Here is a 24,490-nt window from a genome sequence, read left to right as displayed (position 1 = left end):
GACACTGGAATGGGTTGCCATTTCCTTCTCCATGTTTTGGGTGTGGCTGACAAAAATATTTTTTCTGTAGTGTACCTGAAATGAAGTTAAATCTAAACCATCAATTTGTCAAATAACTTTATATTCTTATATTTTCATCCATTAACTTCATCACTTGTTTTGAGAATAAGTAATGCTGTAGGTACTAGGGATAAATAAGAAATTGTCTTTACCTTTGAGAGTGTCTAAAAACTGTTTTAGACACTGGATATATTTGTTCAGATTATTGTTTACAATTCTGCTTATTGCATGATTATCCCAAAAGAACCCCTCCTTATCAGGTAGGTATCATTTTTGCTTTTCGGAAAGATATTTTTATATCTAGAAGAGTCTTTAAAAATAGCATGACTCTCATTTACCCCTCTTTTCTAAAACAGGTTTCTGAATTTTCTTAAATTTTTCTTTGGCTACATTTTGTTACTTATCCTCAAATTTTGGGGTCATGTTTTATCTTATATTTTTGTTAGGGTTAATTTTGAAATGTAGTTACTGAAAATTCTATGAGATTGCAATACGTGCTTTAGAACTAGGTCAAGTACTTCTGATTAAGATACTGCTTCTTTGGTCTGTTAATTGAGTAAGCACTTAAATTTGTCAGAATTTGTTATATGACTGATGAATGTCAGTGAAATGAGACTTGGTTGAGAACCATCCATAATGGCAATTTTATATTTTGTTAGCATATTTTAAAACTTGTTTGTGCTAATACATAGAAATTAAAATTATATTTTCATGTTTCAGTTTACTGTCAGCAGACTTTGTGTACTTCAGAATTGTTTGAAGACTTAATTTGGTTCTTATCTAACAGTGATTCAAACACAAATTTGAAAAGAATGTCTGTCTATGTTATTTTGGTTCTGGTTTCAAATAACAGTAAGTACATTCTCTTATGTTATAGAAATATTTTTAAAAATAATAAATTGGAACAGACATTATTAATCTTTTTATTCTAGTCAGTGCCTTTTATTTTTTTAATTTTTTTTTCCCCGCTGCCCCCCAACCTTTTAAAACCTTACTAACTTTTAGAATTACTGGCTCTAAAGACAATGTTGTCTAAAGACAATATCAAATAATTATTTGATATTTATTTATTAATTTAAAAAATAGTAAAGTAATTTGTAGTATTTAACTAGCATTGAAAAGGAATGGCATTAAAAGCAAAAGAGAAGCATTTAATGAATTGTTGTTTTGACACTAAGTCATGTCCACCTCTTTTGTGACCCCATGGACTGTAGCCCACTGGGCTTCTCTGTCCAGGGGATTTCCCAGGCAAGAATACTGGAGTGGATTGCCATTTCCTTCTCCAGGAGATCTTCCTGACCCAGGGATCGAACCCACGTCTCCTGCATTGGCAGGCAGATTCTTTATTGCTGAGCCACCAGGGAAGCCCCACTTAATGAATTAATTTGGTTGATTTTCCATTGAATTGTCCATTCAGTTATCATATTTAAGGTCATTATATCAGTCAGCAATGACCTTAAATTTCATGTAGCTCTTGGCTAAAGTTTTACTTTGCTTTTGTTGTTTTAGTTTTTATTTTGGAATAATCTTTCACAAAAAGTTGCAAAGATAGTATATAGAGTATTCCTGTATACCTCTTGCTCAGGCTAAAGGCTATTTTTTTGTTGCTTTATTTAGATCTTCAAATTGTTAGAAATTTTATATGCATTTAAATGCTTCTAGATTTTATTTTTTCAGTTTTTAATATTTTAAATTATTTTTTTCTATTTTGGAGCATATTTTGGTACTATAACACAGAACTATGCAAAATAAATGTTTTGTGATTTTTAGAGGAAATTTGAATACTGTCATTCTCTAAGCATAAGTAATATATTTTCCATAATAATCTTGATTATAGATTTTTTACCTACTGTAATTCTGTATTATATTTTATAATACTTTAAAATGACTGAAAGTTATTTATTAAAAGTACTGCTTAAATGTTGTTTTCCACTTGTGCAAAATTATTTTCTAAACAGAAATCTTTCATGTAATACATGGCAATTTTTTTAAGGGACTGGACAGACACTTGTGAGAGAAACAGGTTGTATTTCAGTTCTGTCACAGTTGTTCAAGTAAGTAAATACATGTTTCCTATTATTAATTATTCATAGCTTAATACCTTAACACATATGTATTAATTACTTTCTTTACTCTTTAACCTATTAGGACTGTTCTTTCAAAATATGAGTTGAATTTGTCAGATGAAAGTGCTTTGCAGAGTTATCAGTTGTGGTCTTCAGTGTGTAGTACTCTGTGTGTCTGTGTCAACAATCCTCAAAATGGTAATTATCTCAAATATTTAAATATAAAAAAAGACTAAAAACAAATAAAAAGTTGATATTTTCCAAGTATACTAAAATATGATTGCCTTTATCCCTTTCAGATGAAAATCAAATGGTTTGCAGCTCACTTTTTACGCATGCTAATGACTGGCTGATAAATTGTATGAAAGCTGAGATAATTCGCCCTATTTGCTCATTTATTGGACTCACTCTTGCAAATAACAGTAAGTATTCATTATTCTCCAGGCTTTATTTGAAGAAATATATTTCAAAGCATAACCTATTGAATTAATTAATGAACTCCAGTAAATTGGGTCATTTTGGATGCATTTTACTATTGTATAAGTTAAAATCTTATACATAGAAAAACATAGCAAAACTATAAAAACCCACATAGAGTGTTCTCTGAAAAAATTAGAAATTAATAAAAATAAAACATCTAGAAAAGTCCCTAATATCTAGAAATTAAGCAACAAAATACTAAAAACCCACATCAAAACAAAAACACAAACCTATGAGTCAAAAAAATTACAAAGGAAATTAGAAATGTTTTTAACTTAATGATGATGAAAACACAATATTTTTAGATGGAAATTTATAGCAGTAAGGCTTGCATAGGAAAGAAAAAGGGTCCCAAATCAATTATATTAGTTTCCACCTAAGAAACTAAATAATAAAACAAGTTAAAGTCAATGTAAGCATAACAAAGGGAATAATAAAGAGAAGATTAGCAATCAATGAAATATAAAAAGAACAGAAAGGAGAAATAAATTAAACCAAAAACTAGATCTTTGAAAAGATCAGTAAAATGGATCCTCTCCCAGACTAATCACAAAATAGAGAGAAGGCCCAAATTATGAGGAATATAGCTTTATGCCACTAAATTAGATAACTTAAATGAACTGGAAAAATTCTTTGAAAGACAAGCTACAAAATCTCACTCAAGAAGAAATATATAACCTGAGTATTCAGTATCTAACACGGAAATTGAATTTGTAGTTTAAAACCTTAACACAGAGGAAATTCTAGGTCATAAAGGCTTCAATGGTAACTTCTACCAAACATTTAAGGAAAAAGAGTTCTACATAAATTATTTCAAGAAGTAGAAATAGAAGAAACACCTTCCAACAAACCTTTAAGGCCAGTGTTATTTCCATACTAAAGCTTGAAAAAGGCATTACGAGAAAACTATAGGCCAATATCCTATATATATCTAGATGTAAACATCCTTAACAAAACATTAACAAATCAATCCAGCAAAATATAGAAAGGATAATGTATTCTGATTAGGTGACATTCATTTTAGGAATGTTGGTTTAACATTAGGAAATTCACAGTATTCATAGGCTAGAAAAGAAAAACTATGTGATCTTCAAAGATGTAGGGAAAGCTTTTCACGTAATTTAACATACATTCATGACAAAAGATTTTGGTGAGCTAGGAACAGAAGGGAACTTTCTCAATGTGGTGAAGGGCCTCTACAAAATATTATAGCTAATATACTTAAATGGTGAAGGAATTAATGCTTGTCCCCTAAGATTGGAAAGAAGACAAGGATGGCCACTCTATTTAATTGGACATCCAAGTCAGTGCAATAAGGCAAGAAAAAGAAATAAAAGGCATAGAGACTGAAAAGGAAAACGAAAATATAGTACTTATTCATAGGTGACCTGATTGTGTAAGAATCTTACAAAAAGCTACAAAACTAATAAGTGATTTTAGCAAAGTTGCAGGATACAAGGTCATATGGAGACAATTAAGAACTTAAAGTGACTATCATTTATGATAATATAAAAAACTCAAAATACTAGGGATATATTTAGTGAAATATGTGGACTATCTATATGCTGAAAACTATAAAACATTGCTGAGATTTAAAAAAATTAAAACTTAATGGGAGAGATATCATACTCATGGATTGTAAGATTCAATTTTGTCATAATGTTACTTCTCAAATTCGTCCCTAAATTCATAGCATTCCCTATCAAAATCTCAGCAGGCTTTTCTATAGAAATTGACAAGTTGATTCTAAAATTTACATGGAAATGCAAAGGGGCTAGGATAGTAAAATTTATTTGAAAAAGGACAAAACTGTAGAATTTATGTTACCTGATTTCAGTATGTACTATACAGTAATCAACAGTGTAGTACTGGTGTAAGTGTAGGTATAGATCAATGGAACAAAATGGAGAGCCTAAAAATAGACACACACACACATACATATATGGTTGATTTTCTACAAAGATGCCATGGTAACTCTGTGTTGGAAAATGTAGTATTTTAAATAAATGACGCTGGTAAAAGTGTTTACCTATCTGTGAAATATGAATATCAACGCTTACCTTACACAGTATGAAGTGAAGTGTTAGTTGCTCAATTGTGTCTGATTCTTTGCAACTCGATTGACTGTAGCCCACCAGGCTCCTCTGTCCATAGAATTCTCCAGGCAAGGATGCTGGAGTGGGTTGCCATTCCCTTCTCCAGGGAATCTTGCCAATTTGGGGATTGAACCTGGGTCTCCCGTATTGCAGGCAGATTCTTTACCATCTGAGCCACCAGTGAAGCTGGTATACAAAATTAACACAATCTACAAAAATTAGCTTTAAATGATCTATATACTTCAATATAAGAAATAAACCTTAAAACTTCTAGACAGAAACAGGAGCAAATCTTTATAATTTGGGAGTAGACACACATTTCTTAGGACACAAAAAACATGAGCCACCTAAGAAAAAATTATCATTTGGAGTTCACTGAAATCGAAATGTTTTATTTTTCAAAAGTTCCTGTTAAGGTGAAAAGGCAAGCCATTGACTGGGAGAAAATATTTGTGAAATGTACATCTGATAAAGAACTTGTGCCCAGGAAAACCCCAAGAAGGTATCACTATACACTCACTAGCATGACTAAAAGTAAAAAGGCTAGTGACATTAAATATTGAGGTTGTGGAACAACTAGAACTTTCTCACACGTTGCTAGTGGTATATCTATATTCAGATATTTAAAGCAAATAGTTGTGCTCACATGCAAAGGAACATATCTCTATATAATTTCAAAAATTGAAACCTATTTTCCATGATGCTTTGACATTTCCTCTTTCTTTAAATACCAGCTTAAATGAATGATACATATAGGACCTATTACTCTCAGTGGATTGGTATGAAATAGATTAGAGGCATCATCAACTCAATAAACATGAGTTTGAGCAAACTCTGGGAGATAGTGAAGGACAGGGAAGCATGGCATGCTGCAGTCTGGGGTCGCAAAGAGTTGGACACGACTTAGTGACTAAACAAAATTTTAAATACTCTGTACAAGTGTAGACTAGGATGTTCTGCTTTTAAGTCCAATTTTTCATTACATAGAATATAATTGAAAATACTTTTTAGTAAAACCTATTTTGGAGTCCCTGTAATACTGAAAATGTTTGAATAAATGAATAAAAGTTTGTCAACCATGTCTGACTCTTTGTGCCACCAGTCGTATCTGACTCTTTGCAGGATTATAGCCTACCAGGCTTCTCTGTCCATGGAATTTTCCAGGCAAGAATACTGGGGTGGGTTGCCATTTCCTTTTCCAGGAGATCTTCCTGACTCAGGGATAGAACCCCGGTCTTCCACACTATAGGCAGATTCTTTACTATCTAAGCCACAGGGAAACTGGAGAAACTGAAAATGTTTACATATCCTTAAATAACATTTCCTAACAGTCTGTTCCCAGATATAGAAATTTTTGAACATGATTGTTTTTAGATTAAGAGCTTTGTGTTTTATTAAACAATTTTAATATAAAAAGTACTTTTTGTGTTTAAATCATCCTGGCTCAATTTGTGGTTCTAGGGTAGACTGGGAAGAAGGTTTATCACAGAATTATAATCATTAGCCCATATATCCATTGATTATATGTCCCCTGCTGGGATAGGGGCTATAGAGACTACTGAATACATAGACCCATGGAGTACTTTCCCATTAGAATCATTTTCAACAGGGGAAGAAAAGACTGAAGGCTTTTAAAAAAATGTATCTGTCATTGAATTTTTGCTTGGAATAGTTGTTATGACTCTCAGTGATATGTTATACTTTTATGATCTAAGAAGTAAAAGAATTAGGCATACTTAAATAAGATGGATGAAATATGTGGGGTTTTTTTGAAACAGTTAAATTACTTTGTTTTTTGTTGATTTAGCCAATCTGAAGAATGAGTTATTTTGGAATTCAGAAGATAGACAGCTTGCTGGTTGTAATACCAAGCTAAATGAATGAATCTATAGCTCTTGTAGGACTTGAGTTTAATATCATTTTTGCAAAATTTACCAGTTTGTGATCAATGAAATGAGATGCCTAACATACAGGAAAGAAGTACTGTACTAAACTAACTCATATGTTGAAATGAGTTTCTTATATAAGTAAATAGAATCAATCTTGTGATTATGTATATGCACAGGTAAGGATTAGATTTTTCATTCTTTAATTTGGGATTTTTAGTAAGTATTTTTTATTTTATTTATTTATTTTTTAGTAAGTATTTTTTAAAGTCAAGTTAATGTTATATTTAGTACAAATTAATTTAATGAAACCATATACTTGTCTTATTTGAAGTATTAATAGTTCTGCTACTTTATTCCTTAAGCTTATGTTCAGAAATACTTTATATCTGTGGGTGGACTGGATGTATTGTCTCAAGTTCTTGTGCAACTGGAATCTGATTCACACAAGACTCCTTTCAGTGCTAAACTTGCAGTGGTGGTGACAAACACAGTGGATGCATGCATTGCTGATAATCGTGAGTGAAAATGCTTAGTAATTTTTCCATAGTTGCATTTTGTTTGAATTCGGCATGGTGAGTGTTGAAATGGTAGATTGAACACAAATAAGGATTGGACTTCTAGTTTCTCATAAGTGGGAGAGAGACTTAGAAATTATCTAGTCCAACTCCTTATTTTCTCATGGGGGTTATGATGTCCTTAAGGATTCAAATCTAGGTCTTCTGATTTCAGGTTTGATGATAGAATCAAGAGAAGAGTCTACCAGTCCTAAATCTTTGTTTCACTTAAAAAGCAGCATTAAATGAAAAATATTAGATGAGAAATCAAGGGACATTTTGGAGACATAGGGAATGGAAAGTCCAATTTATAGATTTTTAAAAATGAGATAAAGAATTAAGGTATGCCTCTATCCAATAAGTATGAGAGGGACTTATCCTACCACAACTAGTGAGTGGCTGAACCAGACTAGAACTCATGACTATAGATTTAAAAAAATGACATAAAGAATTAAGGTATGCCTCTATCTGGTAAGTATGAGTTGGGGTTATCCTACCATAACCAGTGAGTGGCCGAATCAGACTAGAACTCATGGCTGCTTCTCACATGTACAAATACTGAAGAATGATAGTCCACAAATCTTTGTAATAAGCAGTTCTTGAGATTCATAAATAACTGAAAAAAATGGTAGATCATTTTTTAAAAATTCAGTTATGTGCTAGGCTCTATGTAAGCTCTAGAGATTAAAAAAATGATTATGACAATAGTCCTCTGAGGAATTCACAACCTTTTTGTTGCTATCAGGACTGTTGGACTCTGAACTCTGTTTTTAAAAACTGAAAAAAAAAACCCATTATAAGTGTAGTTTAAAATGATAGACTTCTTGAATTTTTCACATCTCAGTATAGATTCAAGCATGCCTCACTGCATCATTAACATCAATAGAACCATGACCAGTTAGTAGTGTATTTCAGTGACAGGCAGAAATTGATTACATGGGAAGGTCTATACTGTCAGTCTAGATAAGACAAGGTATGTAAGATGAGAGTAAGCAGCTTTTAGGGAAGATAGTAGTATTATTTCATATTCACAACACTCTACAGGACAACTTAGTAGAAAGCATTCTTCAAAAAATTTGCTTTAGTATAATGTCTTTAGTATGGGAAGAGGAATTATTGAGGGCTTTATAAGCTTCCACCTTATTATAATGCATTTGTTTATAGCTATATATTGCATGTTACATGAGATGTGAATTTTAGATACTATGTAGATATATAATATCATTCTCCCAGGATAAGATCTGAAAAATAGTATATGTAAATATCTGGGAAATACTATATATATAGGTAGGGATAAGCTGTAAGTTTGTACTTGTTCTTTTTTCCCCCTTTTTAAGCTACTTTTGGTGTTGTATTATCCAAGTACCACATTGTTTCAAAACTTTTGGCATTGCTGCTTCTTGACAGTCTGGATTCAGGAGAAAAATTTAGTGTCATACTTACTCTTGGTCATTGTACAGAGGATTGTGGTAAGTACTGGATTTATTTAGCATGTTTATTAAAACAGTAGAGTAGAAATATACTGTTATTTCCTCCCCAGCTTAAAAGTACTGTTGCCTTTCTCCTAGTCCCCTAGCCAGTCATTCATTGCTCCTCATCCTTCTTCATCCATGGTATTCAGTCAGTCACTAAGACCTGTGGTTCTATTAATACATCTGTTTATCCTTGCTTATCATTTTCTGCTCAATTCCAGTGCTACTTTCCTAATTTAAGCCCTCAGCCCCTCAACATCTTTCATCGGTGTTTTTGCAAGAGAGTCCTTCTTGTGTCCTCTTCCTTCTGTCTCTGTTTTTTCATTCTACTCCTCACATTGCTGCACAGATATGATCCTGTTTTCCCTTGTTGAAAACCTTCAAAAGTTCTGTCTTTCTTTCTCTATTTATCATTCTCTCCTATTTTTTCTTTTCCCCTTTCATTTTTTCCCTCTCCAGTTTCCTGCCATTTCACTTGCCTCCTTTCCAACCTTCTTCACTTTTCTCTCTCTCCTCCTCCCACATTTCCACTTCCCTTTCTTTGTGCTTTCTTGCTTCTTCTGCTCTCTCTTCCCTCATTTTCTATTCTCTCCATTCATTTATTTCTCTATACTTTCTCTTCACCTGTATATAATTTAGGGTTTACTGTACCTTTAAAATTATTAATTTTTATTTTTTAATTGCGGTATAATTGGCAACTAAACCTTTTTTTTAAACCAAGTGAGGACAGTTCATTTACTCTTATGACGCTACTCTGTGGCTGTATTTCACAGATTATCACTTAGGAGACGTAGGTATCTTATGTAAGTAGATTATTTTCTAAATTGAAAATACTTTTTGAAACTTTGTTTTTCTGTATTTTAAAATTTGAACTATGTTGATAATTATCACAAGAAAGAACTATGACCTCATGCATATAGTTTAAGATAAAATAACTCTCAGAATTCCATGATGGTCCAGTGGTTAGGACTTGGCACTTTCACTATCAGTTTGATCTCTGGTTGGGGAACCAGGATCTTGTAAGCCCCATGGTATGGCCAAAAAACAGATAAAATAACTATTTTCTACTTTAATTTTTGATGTGTTTTCCAGAGGAAAATCAGTATGACTTTTTTAAAAACAATGGCCTTCCACTCATGATACAAGCCTTAACTGAATCTCAGAGTGAGGAACTAAACAAAGCTGCCACTTTCGTGCTTCACAACTGCAAAAAAATTAGTAAGTTTACTATTACTTAAAAAAATACCTACCAAAGTTTTTGAAAGAGAATTTACTTTCAAATTTACTTTGATGAATTTGCTTTTTACTTTTGAATTTACTTTGATGAACCAAGCCCCTTTAGCTCCCAGCCTCTTCTTACATTTGAAAAGTAGATTATATAATTTTGACATGACAGCTAGAGTATTACAGCATATAAAAACTTCTATGGAAGGGAGCAACAGCATAGATAATTCACTTATTTAATGCACTGTGGACAGATTTAGTTGTAGGACTTAAATCTGAGGGCTACAGGTGACTTAGGATTAAATCATAAAGTATGTTCATTTATTTATTTAAAAAATATTTGAATGCCTCTTATTTGCCAGGCACTGTGCTAGGCTTGGACTTCCCTGGTGGCTCAGACAGTAAAGCTTCTGCCTACAGTGCGGGAGACCCGTTTCAATCCCTGGGTGGGGAAGATCCCCTGGAGAAGGAAATGGCAACCTACTCCAGTATTCTTGCCTGGAAAATCCCATGGATGGAGGAGCCTGGTAGGCTACAGTCCATGGGGTTGTAAGGAGTCGGACACGAGAAGGCAGTGGCACCCCACTCCAGTACTCTTGCCTGGAAAATCCCATGGATAGAGGAGCCTGGAAGGCTGCAGTCCATTGGGTCGCTGAGGGTCGGACACGACTGAGCGACTTCACTTTCACTTTTCACTTTAATGCATTGGAGAAGGAAATGGCAATCCACTCCAGTGTTCTTGCCTGGAGAATCCCAGGGACAGGGGAGCCTGGTGGGCTGCCATCTATGGGGTCGCACAGAGTCGGACACGACTGAATCGACTTAGCAGCAGCAGCAGCAGTGCTAGGCTTTAGGGAGACAGTGATAAGATACAGCAGTCTATGTGCTCTTAGAACTTAGTTTAACTAGAGAAATAGGAAGTAAATAAATATATTATTATAAATTAATGCAAAGGTTAAGAGTGGATGGAGCACAAATCCTAACCTGTAATAAAAGACGGTGACCTAGACTGAGAGCAGAACAGGCTTTGAGAGGAAGTGATTCTTCACCTGAGATCTGAATATAGAGTTAATTGGGTGAAAAGAAGGGAGTTTGTCTTGGTCCAGTGTCTCAACCATAAGCAACAGTGAGGCATAAAGGTCCCGTGAGAGGAGAGAACCTGGTGCATCTAAGAATTGATGGCTGGAGCATAGAGGAAATAGCCATGAAAAGGAGTTTGGTCTTTTGAAAGAAAAATTGCAGCCATAATACATAAAAAAATTTTAAATTATAGGAAGGAAACTATAATCCACAGTTGTGGAAACTGTGTTAAAAAAATACTTTAAAACCAGTAGCCATAAACTTGAGCATGTTTGTATGCCTGGTATAACATGTTTTCATGCTATTTTTTCCCTATAATTCTGAAAAGTAAAGTCTATTTTATGACTCTTTGGGTCCTCAACTTCTGCCAAGCACTTTCTTTCCACTTATTTTCAGTACCAATTAGGCAAGTTAAGATGCTTTGGATGTGCAAAATTTAGAGAAGGGGTTGTGGGGTATGAGTTTGTCCTTATTTAAAGTGTTCAAATAGCATTTCTAGTAATGGATAAACTCACTATTTTTTTTTCCATATTACAAAGGTGAGAAGTTATCTCTAAGTCTAGGAGAATATTCTTTTGATAAAAATGAAGAGCATTTAAAGGACATAAATATGAAAGAGAAGAATCTTGAAGATTACTGGAAGAAAGCAAAGGAAATTTTACACAGAATAGAAGAACTTGAAACAAAAGGAAATGAGGTTGGCTTTTTTGTCTCAAATAATACAGAACTTTTTTCAAAATTTTTTTAATAATAGAGGTTGGAGGGTAAAATATTTTTCTTACAAATTTACTTTTTATTTTTATGGTTTTAAATTTAAAATTCACAATGGCACCCCACTCCAGTACTCTTGCCTGGAAAATCCCAGGGATGGAGGAGCTTGGTGGGCTGCAGTCCATGGGGTCGCTAAGAGTCGGACACGACTGAGCGACTTCACTTTCACTTTTTACTTTCATGCATTGGAGAAGGAAATGGTAACCCACTCCAATGTTCTTGCCTGGAGAATCCCAGGGACAGCAGAGCCTGGTGGGCTGCCGTCTCTGGGGTCGCACAAAGTTGGACACGACTGAAGTGACTTAGCAGCAGCAGTATTACTTGAGGAATCATCCTTGAACACAGAAAAAAAATACTTTTAAAAAGTGGAAATAAGGACTTCCCTGGTGGTCCAGTGGTTAAGATTCCGCCTTCCAATACAATGGATGCAGGTTCAATTCCTGGTCACGGAATTAAGATCCCATATTCCATGGGGACATTAAGCCTGGCCTTCACAACTAGAGAGCCTTTGTGCTGCAGACTGCAGAGCCCAGGCCCTCGAGAACCTTGGTCTCTACAACTACAGAGAAGCCTAGGTGCCACAACTGTAAAGCAGCTTAAAATAAATATTTTAAAAAGTGGAGGTAATGACTGAAAAAATAAGAGACATGGAGGATAGAGTCACGAGATCTATCATTTAGATAGTAAGGGTTTGAGAAAGAGAAAGAATGGAGAAGTAATAGTTGACCCTTGAACAACAGGTATTTGAACTGCTTGAATCTATTCATACATGATTTATTTTGACTTTATTTTTGTGTAAATTGTTCCCATCTGACTACCCAAATGTCCCCAAGTCATTTAATAAATATTCTCTCCTTTCTCCCTAATGTAAACTTCATCTTTTATAATGTATATTCTATTGACAATCATAAACTTTTTATGCATTATTTAAAGGGAGTGTAATTTGGATTATAAAACAAATGATTATTTTGAAATTATTTACTTATTTTTATATTATAGGAAAATATACAAGGAGAGAATTATAAGAATAATATTTCATCTGTGAACATAAATATTCAAGATACACTGAAACACTTCCATGCAGATAGCAGCGGTGGTGTTCCCAAAGCAGAGGATAAAGATAAAAGCCAGGCTAGAAAGCTACATGCCTCTAAGTCCCATAAAGTCACGTCCAAAGCATGTACAAATGATAATCAAGTGAAGATGGAGTTAAGAAGTGCAAATCCAGTTAATGCTTGTTATAGGGAGAGTGGGCAAAATAAGACTTTAAGTACAGCCAATTCAAGCTGCAAACAAAACCTATGTGAAGAAACAACTTCTGAAAAAAAGAACTTTGTTTCTCAGTCAAGGTATAATTTAATAATTGTTTCTAACTTTTATTTACTTATTCAGCATTTGTGTGTGTGTGCATGTAGTACAAGGTGCTATACTCTTAAGCACTGGGATACAGAAATGACAAAACATGGTTTTGGGGAGGAACCTAATGTAGGAAGTTTGGGGAAAGGGGTTTGGATGGGACAGTCTTGGCCAATTCATCTAGGGTCTGGCATGTCATATGCAAGATTTTCTGTTTTAACTTATACGGTATAAGGAGCCATTGACAATTTTAAATCAAATGGCATAGTCAGATTTGAATTTAGAAGGGATACTCAGAAAACTTAAACTGAATGTCTATAGCTGAAATAATGATGCACACATTGATAATCAATCGGCAATTTGGCAAAAGCCAGTTTGTAAGTTTAATTTGATAAATGGGGGTAAGGGTGATTAAGATCTGGTTTAGGCTCACCTTTTCATTTGTTCCCTGTACCTCCTCTCAAGTACATGTTCTTTCTTCCTCACGGGTAGCCTATAGGGCTGGACCTGGAATCATGGCCTTTCTTCCTAGAACCTTTCTTGTGTTCTGCTCTTCTGATAGTTACTGGACTATAAGGGAGACTGAAGAGGATGCTGCTATGTTTTGGGAGGTTGTAGGGTAAACCAAGTGTTAGAAAGATGGATTATATCATCACATTCCCTTTTTCCTTTTCCAAACCATTCTTCATGTAATTTTAACTTGATTTCTTAGGGATGTAGAATTGGGAATTAGTGAGATAGGCTCTGTGCCAGCATTCTTGCCCTCTGGCCCACTGAATTTGTTATTTCCTCTTTTTTGCTTTTCTTTCCTATTTTCCTCTTTTTTTCCCCATGTTTCTGCTGACATCAGTATTATTGCCCTTTGGAGTCTTGTTTAACTCCACTTTTTTTTTTTCAAATTGAAGCAGAGTTGATGTTACAGTTACAGTGTTTCAGCTGTACAGCAGTGATTCACTTGCTATACTTTTTCAGATTCTTTTCCATTATACATTACTCCAAGATATTGAATCTAGTTTCCCATTCTATACTGTAGGTCCTTATTATCTATTTATATATAATAGTTAACTCCACTTTTAGAAACAAGGTTGTATGTAACTGCTGAATACCATACTTTGGCAGAATTTGGTGGGTTTTGGTAGATCCTGGTGCCAGCTCCTTCTGTCTGCTAAACTCTGCTTATGTAGAAACATTTGTTCACACACCAGTGTTTACTTCTAGTAATCTTGTGTCTATTTTCTTTTAGAGACCATATTTTTAAACACCCAACTCCTATTGCCAAAAACACAAAGCAGCAGTTACCAGTAACAGGTATGACTAAAAATGTTTCTTCTCTGATTGTTGAACATATTCAAGTGATTAATATAGCTAAAAATGTACATTGGTATATCTTCTCTCTAACATAGAAGCTATGCCTTTACTTCTCTTTCTAAACTAAGTGCTTCAGTCACCTTTTGTTAATATCCAGAACCTTTCTGTTTATCCACTAGGATGACTGGATGTGTAGTCCTGGGCTACAGTTGATAAAAATTTTCAGAATTAATAAATCTTGTAAATGTCACATACTTTTTACTAATCAGAAATTCCTTGCATTTTGTAATTTTTTTCTCCAGATCCATTTACATTATGTTCAGATATAATAAATAAAGAAGTCATCAGTTTTCTAGAAACAGACAGTTGTTCCAAAATGTTGAGGTATAGGTGCTCAGGTAAGTATTTTTTTAATTGTAATTGTTTCATAATTAAAGTTTATATGACATAAGTTAACTAGAATTTGTAATAGTTCTACCAGTGTGATTTAAACTTCATTCCGTTTGGAGAAATAACAATCATGGGTGTCATAAAAAATTCAAATTAATACCTTTTATCTATAGTAGCCTGTGTTCCCAATATTTGTTCATATGCGTCAACACAGCTAATAGTTTTTAAAAATTACCTTATTATTCTCTTTTTGTCACCATCTATAAGTTTAGCTTTACTGAGTAAGGTAAACATCTTTTGTATTTTCAGAGAGTCAATAAATAGATATATATTCTGGATTATGTTCTGAAAATCATAAGCATTAACTATTCTTATATTTATAGTTAGTTTATAAGTTTTTCTAGTGTTCCATGTCCCATTGTTTCTTTTTTCTTCAGGGTCCTCAGTGCTTACTCCATCCTTCTTCTTCATATCCAAATATTTGCTCTTTGTTTACTCTTATTGTTGCACTCTGCCCTTTGGAGAAAATTGAGGCTATTCCACATTAGGCTCAAAATACTACTGTTCTTCTGTCTTTCACCAGTCGTGTCCAACTCTATGCAGGATTATAGCCTGCCAGGCTCCTCAGTCCATGGAATTTCCTACACAAGAATACTGGAGTGGTATGCCATTTTCTCCTCCAGGGGATCTTCCTGACCAAGGATCGAACCTGTGTCTCTGTGTCTCCTGCATTGGCAGGCAGATTCTTTACTACTGAGCCATCTGTTATTCCTTAATCTTTCTCCTTCTGCCAAATTTCTGCAGATATTTCCCCCACTAAATAATCTACAGCACTTACTCAACTCTGCTGCAACATATACTTTTGTGGTATCATCTCTCATTTTACCAATGATTTTCAAATCTGTATCTCCACACTTCACTTGTACCTTGGGTTATAGCCACATTCTGCCATTTCCAACTGTATCCAGGATGTACTCACTTTAATATCTTGTTATTTCAAGTTTAATATATTAAAAACACAACAACTTTCTCTGTCTTTAAAGGCCCTCCCTCCAGCGTCTTCATTTTTGTTAATATTGCCACTATTCTTCTGGCCCCCAGATTTCAAACACTGAGTCATCTATAACTATCTTTTCTCCTTACACCCCCTATTTCTAGTCTATCAGATTTGGTTCTTTCTTTCTCACACAGGCCTCCTTTCCTTCATGCCTCAGTTACTCCAGCAACTCTGTAGCAGTCTTTCAGTCTCAAGTCTCACCAACCCCCAAGTCATGCATATTGCTATTAACTTCTCTTCCTCATGTGCTTTTTATCATGTTACCAGGGTAAAGAACCCTCAGTGCTTCTCTGTAACTCACCAAATCAAACTCTCTGCCTGTGTGGAATTTCAAAACTATGTGGGATTTTGTTCTTCTTCCACTTGTAAAATTTTGCTGCACATTTATTTTACCGGAAATGTGCCATGCTTATTCCAGACTCTGCCATTCGATCCATCACAATTGAGCATTGTCCTCAGTTCACTTCAGTTCAGTGGCTCAGTTGTGTCCGACTCTTTGCGACCCCATTAATTGTAGCACGCCAGGCCTCCCTGTCCATCACCAACTCCCGGAGTTCACTCAGACTCACATCCATCAAGTCAGTGATGCCATCCAGTCATCTCATCCTCTGTCGTCCCCTTCTCCTCTTGCCCCCAATCCCTCCCAGCATCAGAGTCTTTTCCAATAAGTCAACTCTTTGCATGAGGTGGCCAAAGTACTGGAGTTTCAGCTTTAGCATCATTACTTCCAAAGAAATCCCAGGGCTGATCTCCTTCAGAATGGACTGGTTGGATCGCCTTGCAGTCCAAGGGACTCTCAAGAGTCTTCTCCAACACCACAGTTTAAAAGCATCAATTCTTCGGTGCTCAGCTTTCTTCACAGTCCAACTCTCACATCCATACATGACCACTGGAAAAACCATAGCCTTGACTAGACGGACCTTAGTCGGCAAAGTAATGTCTCTGCTTTTGAATATGCCATCTAGGTTGGTCATAACTTTTCTTCCAAGGAGTAAGCGTCTTTTAATTTCATGGCTGCAGTCACCATCTGCAGTGATTTTGGAGCCCCCCAAAAATAAAGTCAGACACTGTTTCCACTGTTTCCCCATCTATTTCCGATGAAGTGATGGGACCAGATGCCATGATCTTCGTTTTCTGAATGTTGAGCTTTCAGCCAACTTTTTCACTCTCTTCTTTCACTTTCATCAAGAGGCTTTTTAGTTCCTCTTCACTTTCTGCCGTAAGGGTGGTGTCATCTGCGTATCTGAGGTTATTGATATTTCTCCTGGCAATCTTGATTCCAGCTTGTGTTTCTTCCAGTCCAGCGTTTCTCATGATGTTCTCTGCATATAAGCTAAATAAGCAGGGTGACAATATACAGCCTTGATGCACTCCTTTTCCTATGTGGAACCAGTCTGTTGTTCCATGTCCAGTTCTAACTGTTGCTTCCTGACCTGCATACAGGTTTCTCAAGAGGCAGGTCAGGTGGTCTGGTATTCCCATCTCTCAGAATTTTCCACAGTTTATTGTGATCCACACAGTCAAAGGCTTTGGCATAGTCAATAAAGCATTGTCCTAAACGTCTCTTTTACCCTAATAGCTCATTATTCATCAATTTTACCTCAGAAATCTCTGCCTTCTCCTAGAAAATGTTGTTATTTCAGAATCCCCACATTTGTTTTCTGGACTATTTAAGTTACCCCTCAACTGATTCTCTTACTTTTCACCTAAGCTTTCTGTTAGACAAATTACATCATATTCCTGCTTGATAAATATCCCTCAGTTCTCCCATTGACTTGGAGATAGCTAAAAATCTTTAGGATGGTTCTCAAGACTCTTGTTGATTGGCCCCTGGCAACCCTTACCAGCCTCAACGTTTCTCCCACACTTCTCATACCTGTACCAGCCACACATGACACCTGTGATTGTCTGAACACACAATACTTTCTCACTCTTCTGTGCTTTTGCACATGTTCTTTGTACTTAAAATGTCCTCATCCCTGCCAACTTTCTGTCTGGCTAACTTTTCCTTTAGGTGACAGGCAAATAGAGTACCTTATGGATGTGGCTAACATTACCTGAAGCTACTGATCAATGTTAAAATTTAAAAAAAGATAGTCAGACTTTATGTGTCTGTTAATGATGCAGTTAGAAGTCCACAGTACTACCTGTGAGGAATTCTACTAAAAACAACTTAATCTGAATCTGATTAGTCATCTAGATCTACTTAACAGTTCCTTGGGCACACAGAAACATTTTAAAGGATACAACTAGGATGTAATCAGAAAAACCCCAACTTTGGGAACTTACACATTACAAATGACCTGGTGTCTCCAACAGGCAAATGACAAAGAGGAAGAGAGGAGAATTGATAGATGAAAAGAAACTCAAGAGACATAGCAGCTGAATGTAATGGTTGACCTTGTTTGAATCATGATTCAAATAAACCTACCATGAAGATAAAGTTTTAAAATGATGGGGAAATTTGAGCACTGACTGGATATTAGATTACTTAAACATAATTTTCTTAGGTGTGATAGTGGTTTTGCCGTTTAAAAAAATAAGACAAAATAAGTACTTTTTAAAAAGAGTTCTTATCTGTTAAGAATGCATCTGAAATAATACTCAAATGCAACCTCCATGCTTCATAATCCAGTGTGCACAAAAGGCAGAGTTGCACAGGTAGAGGGAGATAAAATATGATTGGCCGTGAGTTAAGATTAGTTGAAGCTAGATGATGGATACATGGTGGTTCATTATTCTTTTCCATTCATTCTCATGTATTTTAACTGTTCCATAATATTAAAGAAAAAAAGATGACGGAGCCTAAGGGTCACTTCTTTTGGATATCTTCCCTGACAGACTCCTGCTCAGAATTAGACCAAGCTAGATGTTTCTTTCCTATATCGCTATAAGTGTTTACACCTCTGTGGCAACACTTGTTTCCCTGTATTGTATTTGTTGTCTTTACTCTTTCATACGATGTGGCTTTGAGTTTCTTGATGTATTTATAATTAACTTCCTGATTCACTTCAGTTACCATCATAAAGATATTTGCTTTCATAAGTTTGTTATTAAATATTTATAACATCTATGCATCATTTTAATTTGTTTTCTTTTAGGTTGCATAGCAGTAGGAAAATCCCTGAATAGTCGAAATTTTAGCAAGCTCTTGCACTGTTGCCCATACCAATGTGATCGTCACAAAGCCATTGTGGAAGCTGAAGACAGATATAAAAGTGAACTAAGGAAATCACTTATCTGTAACAAAAGTAATTAATTCAGCAGTTTTAAAACTGTAATTATGACTGTACCTTCTGAACTATGATCTAGACTGTTAAGTATATTGAAAGCTAAAGGGTACAAAAAGTGTTGAAAAGAAAATCTGTCTCTGAGCAACCATGATTTAAAATGTTCCCAGGGAGTAGATTTAGTCTCTGGTGGTTTAAAAATTCTTCCTAATCCACCTAAGGAGTCCCATTAGAAGGGGGAAAAAGGAAATATCATACTAATGGGATTGATGTGATACTACTCAGATTAATACTCTAAGTAGGCTAAATGTTTTCGTATTTTTCAGAAATTCTGCTGACCCCACGTAGAAGACGTCAACTCAGTAGTGAATCTACTACCCCTGGAAGAATAAGTGAATATACTTAATTTTTAAATAAATATAAATTTCATATATTCCTGAAACAGAACAGCTCAATGATTGTTCTCAGTCACATCATTAATGGCTTCTAAATAATAACTCTTGGCTCTGATAAGAGTCATATTTCCTCATAAAAGAAGTTTCCCTCCTCCCTTCCTCATGGCACTTGCTAATCTCTTGCTTTCTAGCTGGGGAAGGAGCAGGAGAAAACTTAACATCTATTAAGAACCCATTATGTATTAGGTATTTTATAGATATTATTTCCTTTATTTCATAAAATAAAATCATAAGATAAGGTATTACCTTATTTCCACTTTACTTTCTTTTCTTTTAGGTTGCATAGCAATAGGAAAATCCCTGAATAGCCAAAATTTGCCAGTGAGCAAATGGCAGAACTTAGATTCAAATGCAAGTTTTTCTTTCTCCAGAACCCCCAGTTCATTCTTCTGTATCACATTTCTATTTTAGCACTTCAAATAATCAAAATTGAAGAGACAAATAGTATAAAGCTTAGATCCCTGCTTAAAAATTAATATACTTCTCAGACTATGAGTTAATTTATAGGAGTTTTTATTAAACTCAGAGTTAACAGTTCAGGTTTATCACCATTTCAAATTTATCATTAGACTTAAAGAACATTACCATTTTCTTCTGTTTGTATGGAATTAGTACCTGCAGAATAAGAGTAAGCAATTGAGTACATTACTTGTCAAAGTAACCTAGAAATTAATAGCCATTAGTAACTATAGAGTCATTCTGTTATTTATTGTGAAGAGGTCTGGACTTGATCCATCCAGGAAACATTTTGCCACTCACTTTTGTTTGGCCATTTTCACTGCCAAAACCTTGAAAGAGATTTCAAATTTACTTTTTATAACTGGGTCTTTTTCAAGATTAAAATTTCTGCGTATAAATTAAAATTAAGTGCAGTACCAGTATAGGGTAGCCCACTTGTTGAAGTAATATTTTCTGTAGAAACTGTTAGAAAATACATATTTTTCCATAGAAATGTTGCAGTTGGAAATCTTGTCTTTGACAAGGAGTTGGCATCAAATTAACAATAGAATTTCTTCAGTAGCATGTCTTAAAAGCCAATATAAAACAACTAAAAATATTCGATAATCATTTTTCATAGTAAAGTCATTTGCAGAACCTCATGAAATATACATAACTATTCCTATATATGGGGTCGCACAGACTCAGACACGACTGAAGCGACTTAGCAGCAGCAGCAGCAGCATTCCTATATATTGATTATACAAAGGAATCCTAAATACTGTTAGGATCATTTTCAACTCATAAACACCTACATCTTTTTTGTAGGTTAGAACTGCTTAGTTAAAATCAAGTAATAAGTTGGCCTGCTTTTTTTCAGATTTAGGCATCTTGAGGAGGTAGTGATTAGATTGGTCTTATATCTCTTATGGGGCTTCCCAGGTGGCACTAATGGTAAAGAACCTGCCTGCGACAGCAGGAGACATGGGTCAGGAAGATCCCCAGGAGGAGGGCATCGCAACCCACTCCATTAATCTTGCTTGGAGAATCCCATGGACAAAGGAACCTGGAAGACTACAGTCCATGGGATCACAAAGAGTGGGACATGACTGAAGTGATTTAGTATGGATGCATATCTCTTTTACAAGCAGGCCAGGAATATTTGATGTACTGTGTTCCCCCTCTTAATAAATTTCCCTTTCATACTAGAGACATTCATTACCTTTCATTTGGTTATAGGTTACAGTCAAATTTGAGACTATTCTTTTGAGAAGGGATCATTGCAGCATCTAAGTATTTAAAAGAGTCTTGGAGACAAGGGCTCTTTTAGGATGGATTGAAAAATAAGTGTCTAAAACGGAGTCTTCTTGCCTACTTTTCCCTGCTATTTTCTTCCCCTTGTTTTCTTTTAATGCCCAATCAGTATAAAAAAGAGCACTAAAGAAGCCACAGAAGGGAGCCTTGTGATGTAGAGAGCTGTTTCCCATTCTAGGCTGCCCATTACTCTGCTGCAGAAACCTTTGAGGAGTTGGGCATGGATGTTAATTTAAGTTAGAAGTCAGTGAAATGGCAACTGCAGTGGAAAAGTGGGGATGGGCTCTACATGAACAACCCCAAAACCCAATATCCTGAATGATATAATAACCCATCTGGTTCTGATTATAATGAGTTTTGAGATCATTTAGCAAGTGAAATTGAAATAATCTATTTCTTGGAGAACTACAGTTTTCCAGTAGACCCAAAAGTAAGAAGTAACTTAATTGATGAGTTTTTTAAAAATTTATACATATATAAATTTTATATTTAAAATATATTTATATTAAATATATATGATTTTATTTTTGGTTGCTCTTTGTCTTCGTTGCTGTGTGCAGTCACTCTAGTTGTGAAGAGAGCGGGGGCTACTCTCTATTGCAATGCATGGGCTTCTCATTGAGGTGGCTTCTCTTGTGGAACACGGAGTCTAGGCACACAGGCTGCAGTGGTTGCAGCACGCAAGCTCAGCAGTTGTGGTACACTGGCTTAGTTGCTCTGAGGCATGTGGAATCTACCTGGACCACAGATCGAACCCGTGTCCCCTGCACTGGTAGGTGGATTCCTATCCACTGTACCACCAGGGAAGTCCCAGTGAGAAGTTTTAAAACACTTTTTACCAGTAGTAACTTTTTTTTCTTTCAACAAATATTATTGATCACCTCCCATGTGTCCGACACAATTTTAGGCATGGGGGACATAATGGTGAGTGAAACAGACAAAAATCCCAGTCTTCATGGATCTCACATTCTAAGCAATACCATTCGGTAATAATTAGACATTGTTTCATTGATATCTTGGCCTTCTGCTGCTAAGATTTTTCTCTTCTGATTTAAGAGATCTGAACTGTGGCTCCTATCTTAGGAGAGATGGACTAACAGTCCTGACCTGCAAAGGCAAGATTTTCTAAGGTCCCAGCAGTTGTTCCAGGTCCTACTAGAGTGAATAGCAGCCTTAATTGGAAATACAAAAACTCCTCCTCATCAGTATTAACAATGAATTTAAAACCTTAAAGGAAGACTATTTCCTGGTAATCATGACTAGAAAATATTTGTTTACAGATACCAAATGTGTATTCTTTCTGTTGTAGAAATTACCCCTAAAAACCAGATAAAACTTCCTCTTTGTGCAGCCTGTTTTTTTTGTTTTTTTGAGTTTTAATCAAGCTGAGCCCTTATATAGGTGAAGAACATGTTCTTTAAGTCAAATTTCAAAAAAGACACTTAATCCTTTAAAAATATTAATCAAGCATGATAATTAAAGTAACAAGTGTTGATATTCTTTTCTATGAAGTTATGGAGCCCTTTGGGAAGACCGTAGCTGTAAGACAGGTAAGTGGTTAACTGTCTTCACAGGAATGTTGAAAGAGTTAACAACCACATGTTTATAAAATTTTGTGTTTCTTGATTATCGTAAGATTGTTACAATTATTGCAGGATCACAGTGATAGCATCTAGGTTGATAGTAGGCACTCAGAGTTTGTTTGTTTGTTTGTTTTCATTTGAAGTAGATTTCCATATGATGAGTTGCCCAGGCATGAAGTTTTCTCACTGTATAATCCATATCCTTAGAATAAGTTTTTATTTGATTCTCAAGAAGATCTCTTTTTTTTTTTTAGCAAGTACTAATATATTCTACAATTCTCATTAATTACAGAGAAAAGAAGAATTCGTAAAAACTTCACCAAAGAAGAAATAAATTACCTTTTCAATGGAGTTAAGAAAATGGGAAATCACTGGAATTTAATTTTGTGGTCTTTCCCCTTTCAGCAAGGACGGAAGGCTGTGGACCTTGCTCACAAATACCACAAGCTGACCAAATGCCCCAAGTATGTGGCTCCTTGATTGGAAGACTTGTCAGTTTTTAGTTTGACACCTTGAAAAACAGTGTGTTAAAAATACAAAATTTTAAATATTCTTAGACATTCTCATGAGACAGGAAATGTGGCAATGGGGATACTGTTTAATTATTTTTTGTGATGCTGTAGCTCATCAGACTATTAAAATAACTTCCAAGGACTTCTCTGGTGGTTCAATGTCTAAGACTCTGTGCTGTCAATGCAGGGATCCTGGGTTTAGTTCCTGGTTAGGGAATTAGATCCCATAAGTTCAACTAAAGATCCCCTGCAACTAAGACCCAGTGCAGCCAAATAAATAAAATTATTTTTTAAATTGTAAAACAAGTACATTTTCTTTTAAAAATTTTATTTTATCGTATTTTTGGCTGTGCTAGTTGTGATGTGTGGGCTTCTCTCTAGTTCTGGTATGAGAGCTCTCTAGTTGTAGCATGCAGCCTTAGGTGCCCTATAGCATGTGGGATCTTAGTTCCCTGACCAGAGATCGAACCCATGTTCCATGCATTGGAAGGCAGATTCTTAACCACTGGACCATCAGAGAAGTCCCTAAAACAAATACATTTTCAATGTGTAGGTTGGTAGGACAAAATTCCATATGAGGTCAAACATATGTTTAGGATTATGCTTTTTTCCCTTAAGCTCAACCTAGGTCAGAGAAAAAAAATTATTGGCCTTTAAACCTTATTTGACATCATATACTATATGAGACACTGGATTTAGTATTTTTACCCAGTGAAATTCCCTCTCTGGAACTTAGATAGTTTCCCAAGATGTTCAAATCATGTTCCCACACACTAATGTTTCTCCTTCTAAAGGCAATTGTGTAATTGCCCAAGTACTCCAAATTCTATTGTCAGGTTCACTTCTTTTTGGTGCATGTTTATTTGCTTCTGCATTTTCAAAGTTTGAAACAATTTTTGATTGTTTGCTTTTAAGTTAGTTTTCTTTTAGTTGGAAACCAAACTATTAAATCTCAAAGTTCTATTTTTCTTACTTTTTTTATATTTCATTACACCAATGCATTCTTCATTATACTTAAAATACTGTTACTGTGGCAAAGTGATCAAGTATCAAGGCCTGAAAGCTCAGTTGTACTTCTGTACACATTGGCTCACTGCTTGGTGTCATTCTTACAAATACTGAAGGGTATTTTCCTATAAGCATGTATTCTTTGAC

General features: G+C 35.1%; 1 protein-coding gene across 1 annotated transcript in view; it reads left to right on the top strand.

Moving 5' to 3' along the window:
* TERB1 (telomere repeat binding bouquet formation protein 1) overlaps positions 1–23,402 on the top strand; it is a 29,371-nt gene extending 5,969 nt beyond the window's left edge. Inside the window, exons 4-17 of the mRNA XM_068992861.1 lie at positions 781–912; positions 2,054–2,114; positions 2,209–2,324; positions 2,426–2,548; positions 6,954–7,106; positions 8,483–8,614; positions 9,710–9,835; positions 11,461–11,618; positions 12,692–13,041; positions 14,292–14,356; positions 14,659–14,754; positions 18,905–19,054; positions 19,360–19,425; positions 23,116–23,402. Of these exons, the coding sequence (XP_068848962.1) occupies positions 781–912; positions 2,054–2,114; positions 2,209–2,324; positions 2,426–2,548; positions 6,954–7,106; positions 8,483–8,614; positions 9,710–9,835; positions 11,461–11,618; positions 12,692–13,041; positions 14,292–14,356; positions 14,659–14,754; positions 18,905–19,054; positions 19,360–19,425; positions 23,116–23,303 (1,916 nt within the window). The 3' untranslated portion in view covers positions 23,304–23,402. The remainder of the gene's footprint in view (positions 1–780; positions 913–2,053; positions 2,115–2,208; positions 2,325–2,425; positions 2,549–6,953; positions 7,107–8,482; positions 8,615–9,709; positions 9,836–11,460; positions 11,619–12,691; positions 13,042–14,291; positions 14,357–14,658; positions 14,755–18,904; positions 19,055–19,359; positions 19,426–23,115) is intronic.
* The last annotated feature ends 1,088 nt before the right edge of the window (positions 23,403–24,490 follow it).

This window comes from Capricornis sumatraensis, chromosome 20 (genome assembly GCF_032405125.1).
Source record: "Capricornis sumatraensis isolate serow.1 chromosome 20, serow.2, whole genome shotgun sequence".
NCBI lineage: Eukaryota > Metazoa > Chordata > Mammalia > Artiodactyla > Bovidae > Capricornis > Capricornis sumatraensis.
Note: the sequence above shows the minus strand (reverse complement) of the source record. Positions and strands in the feature narration are given on the sequence as shown.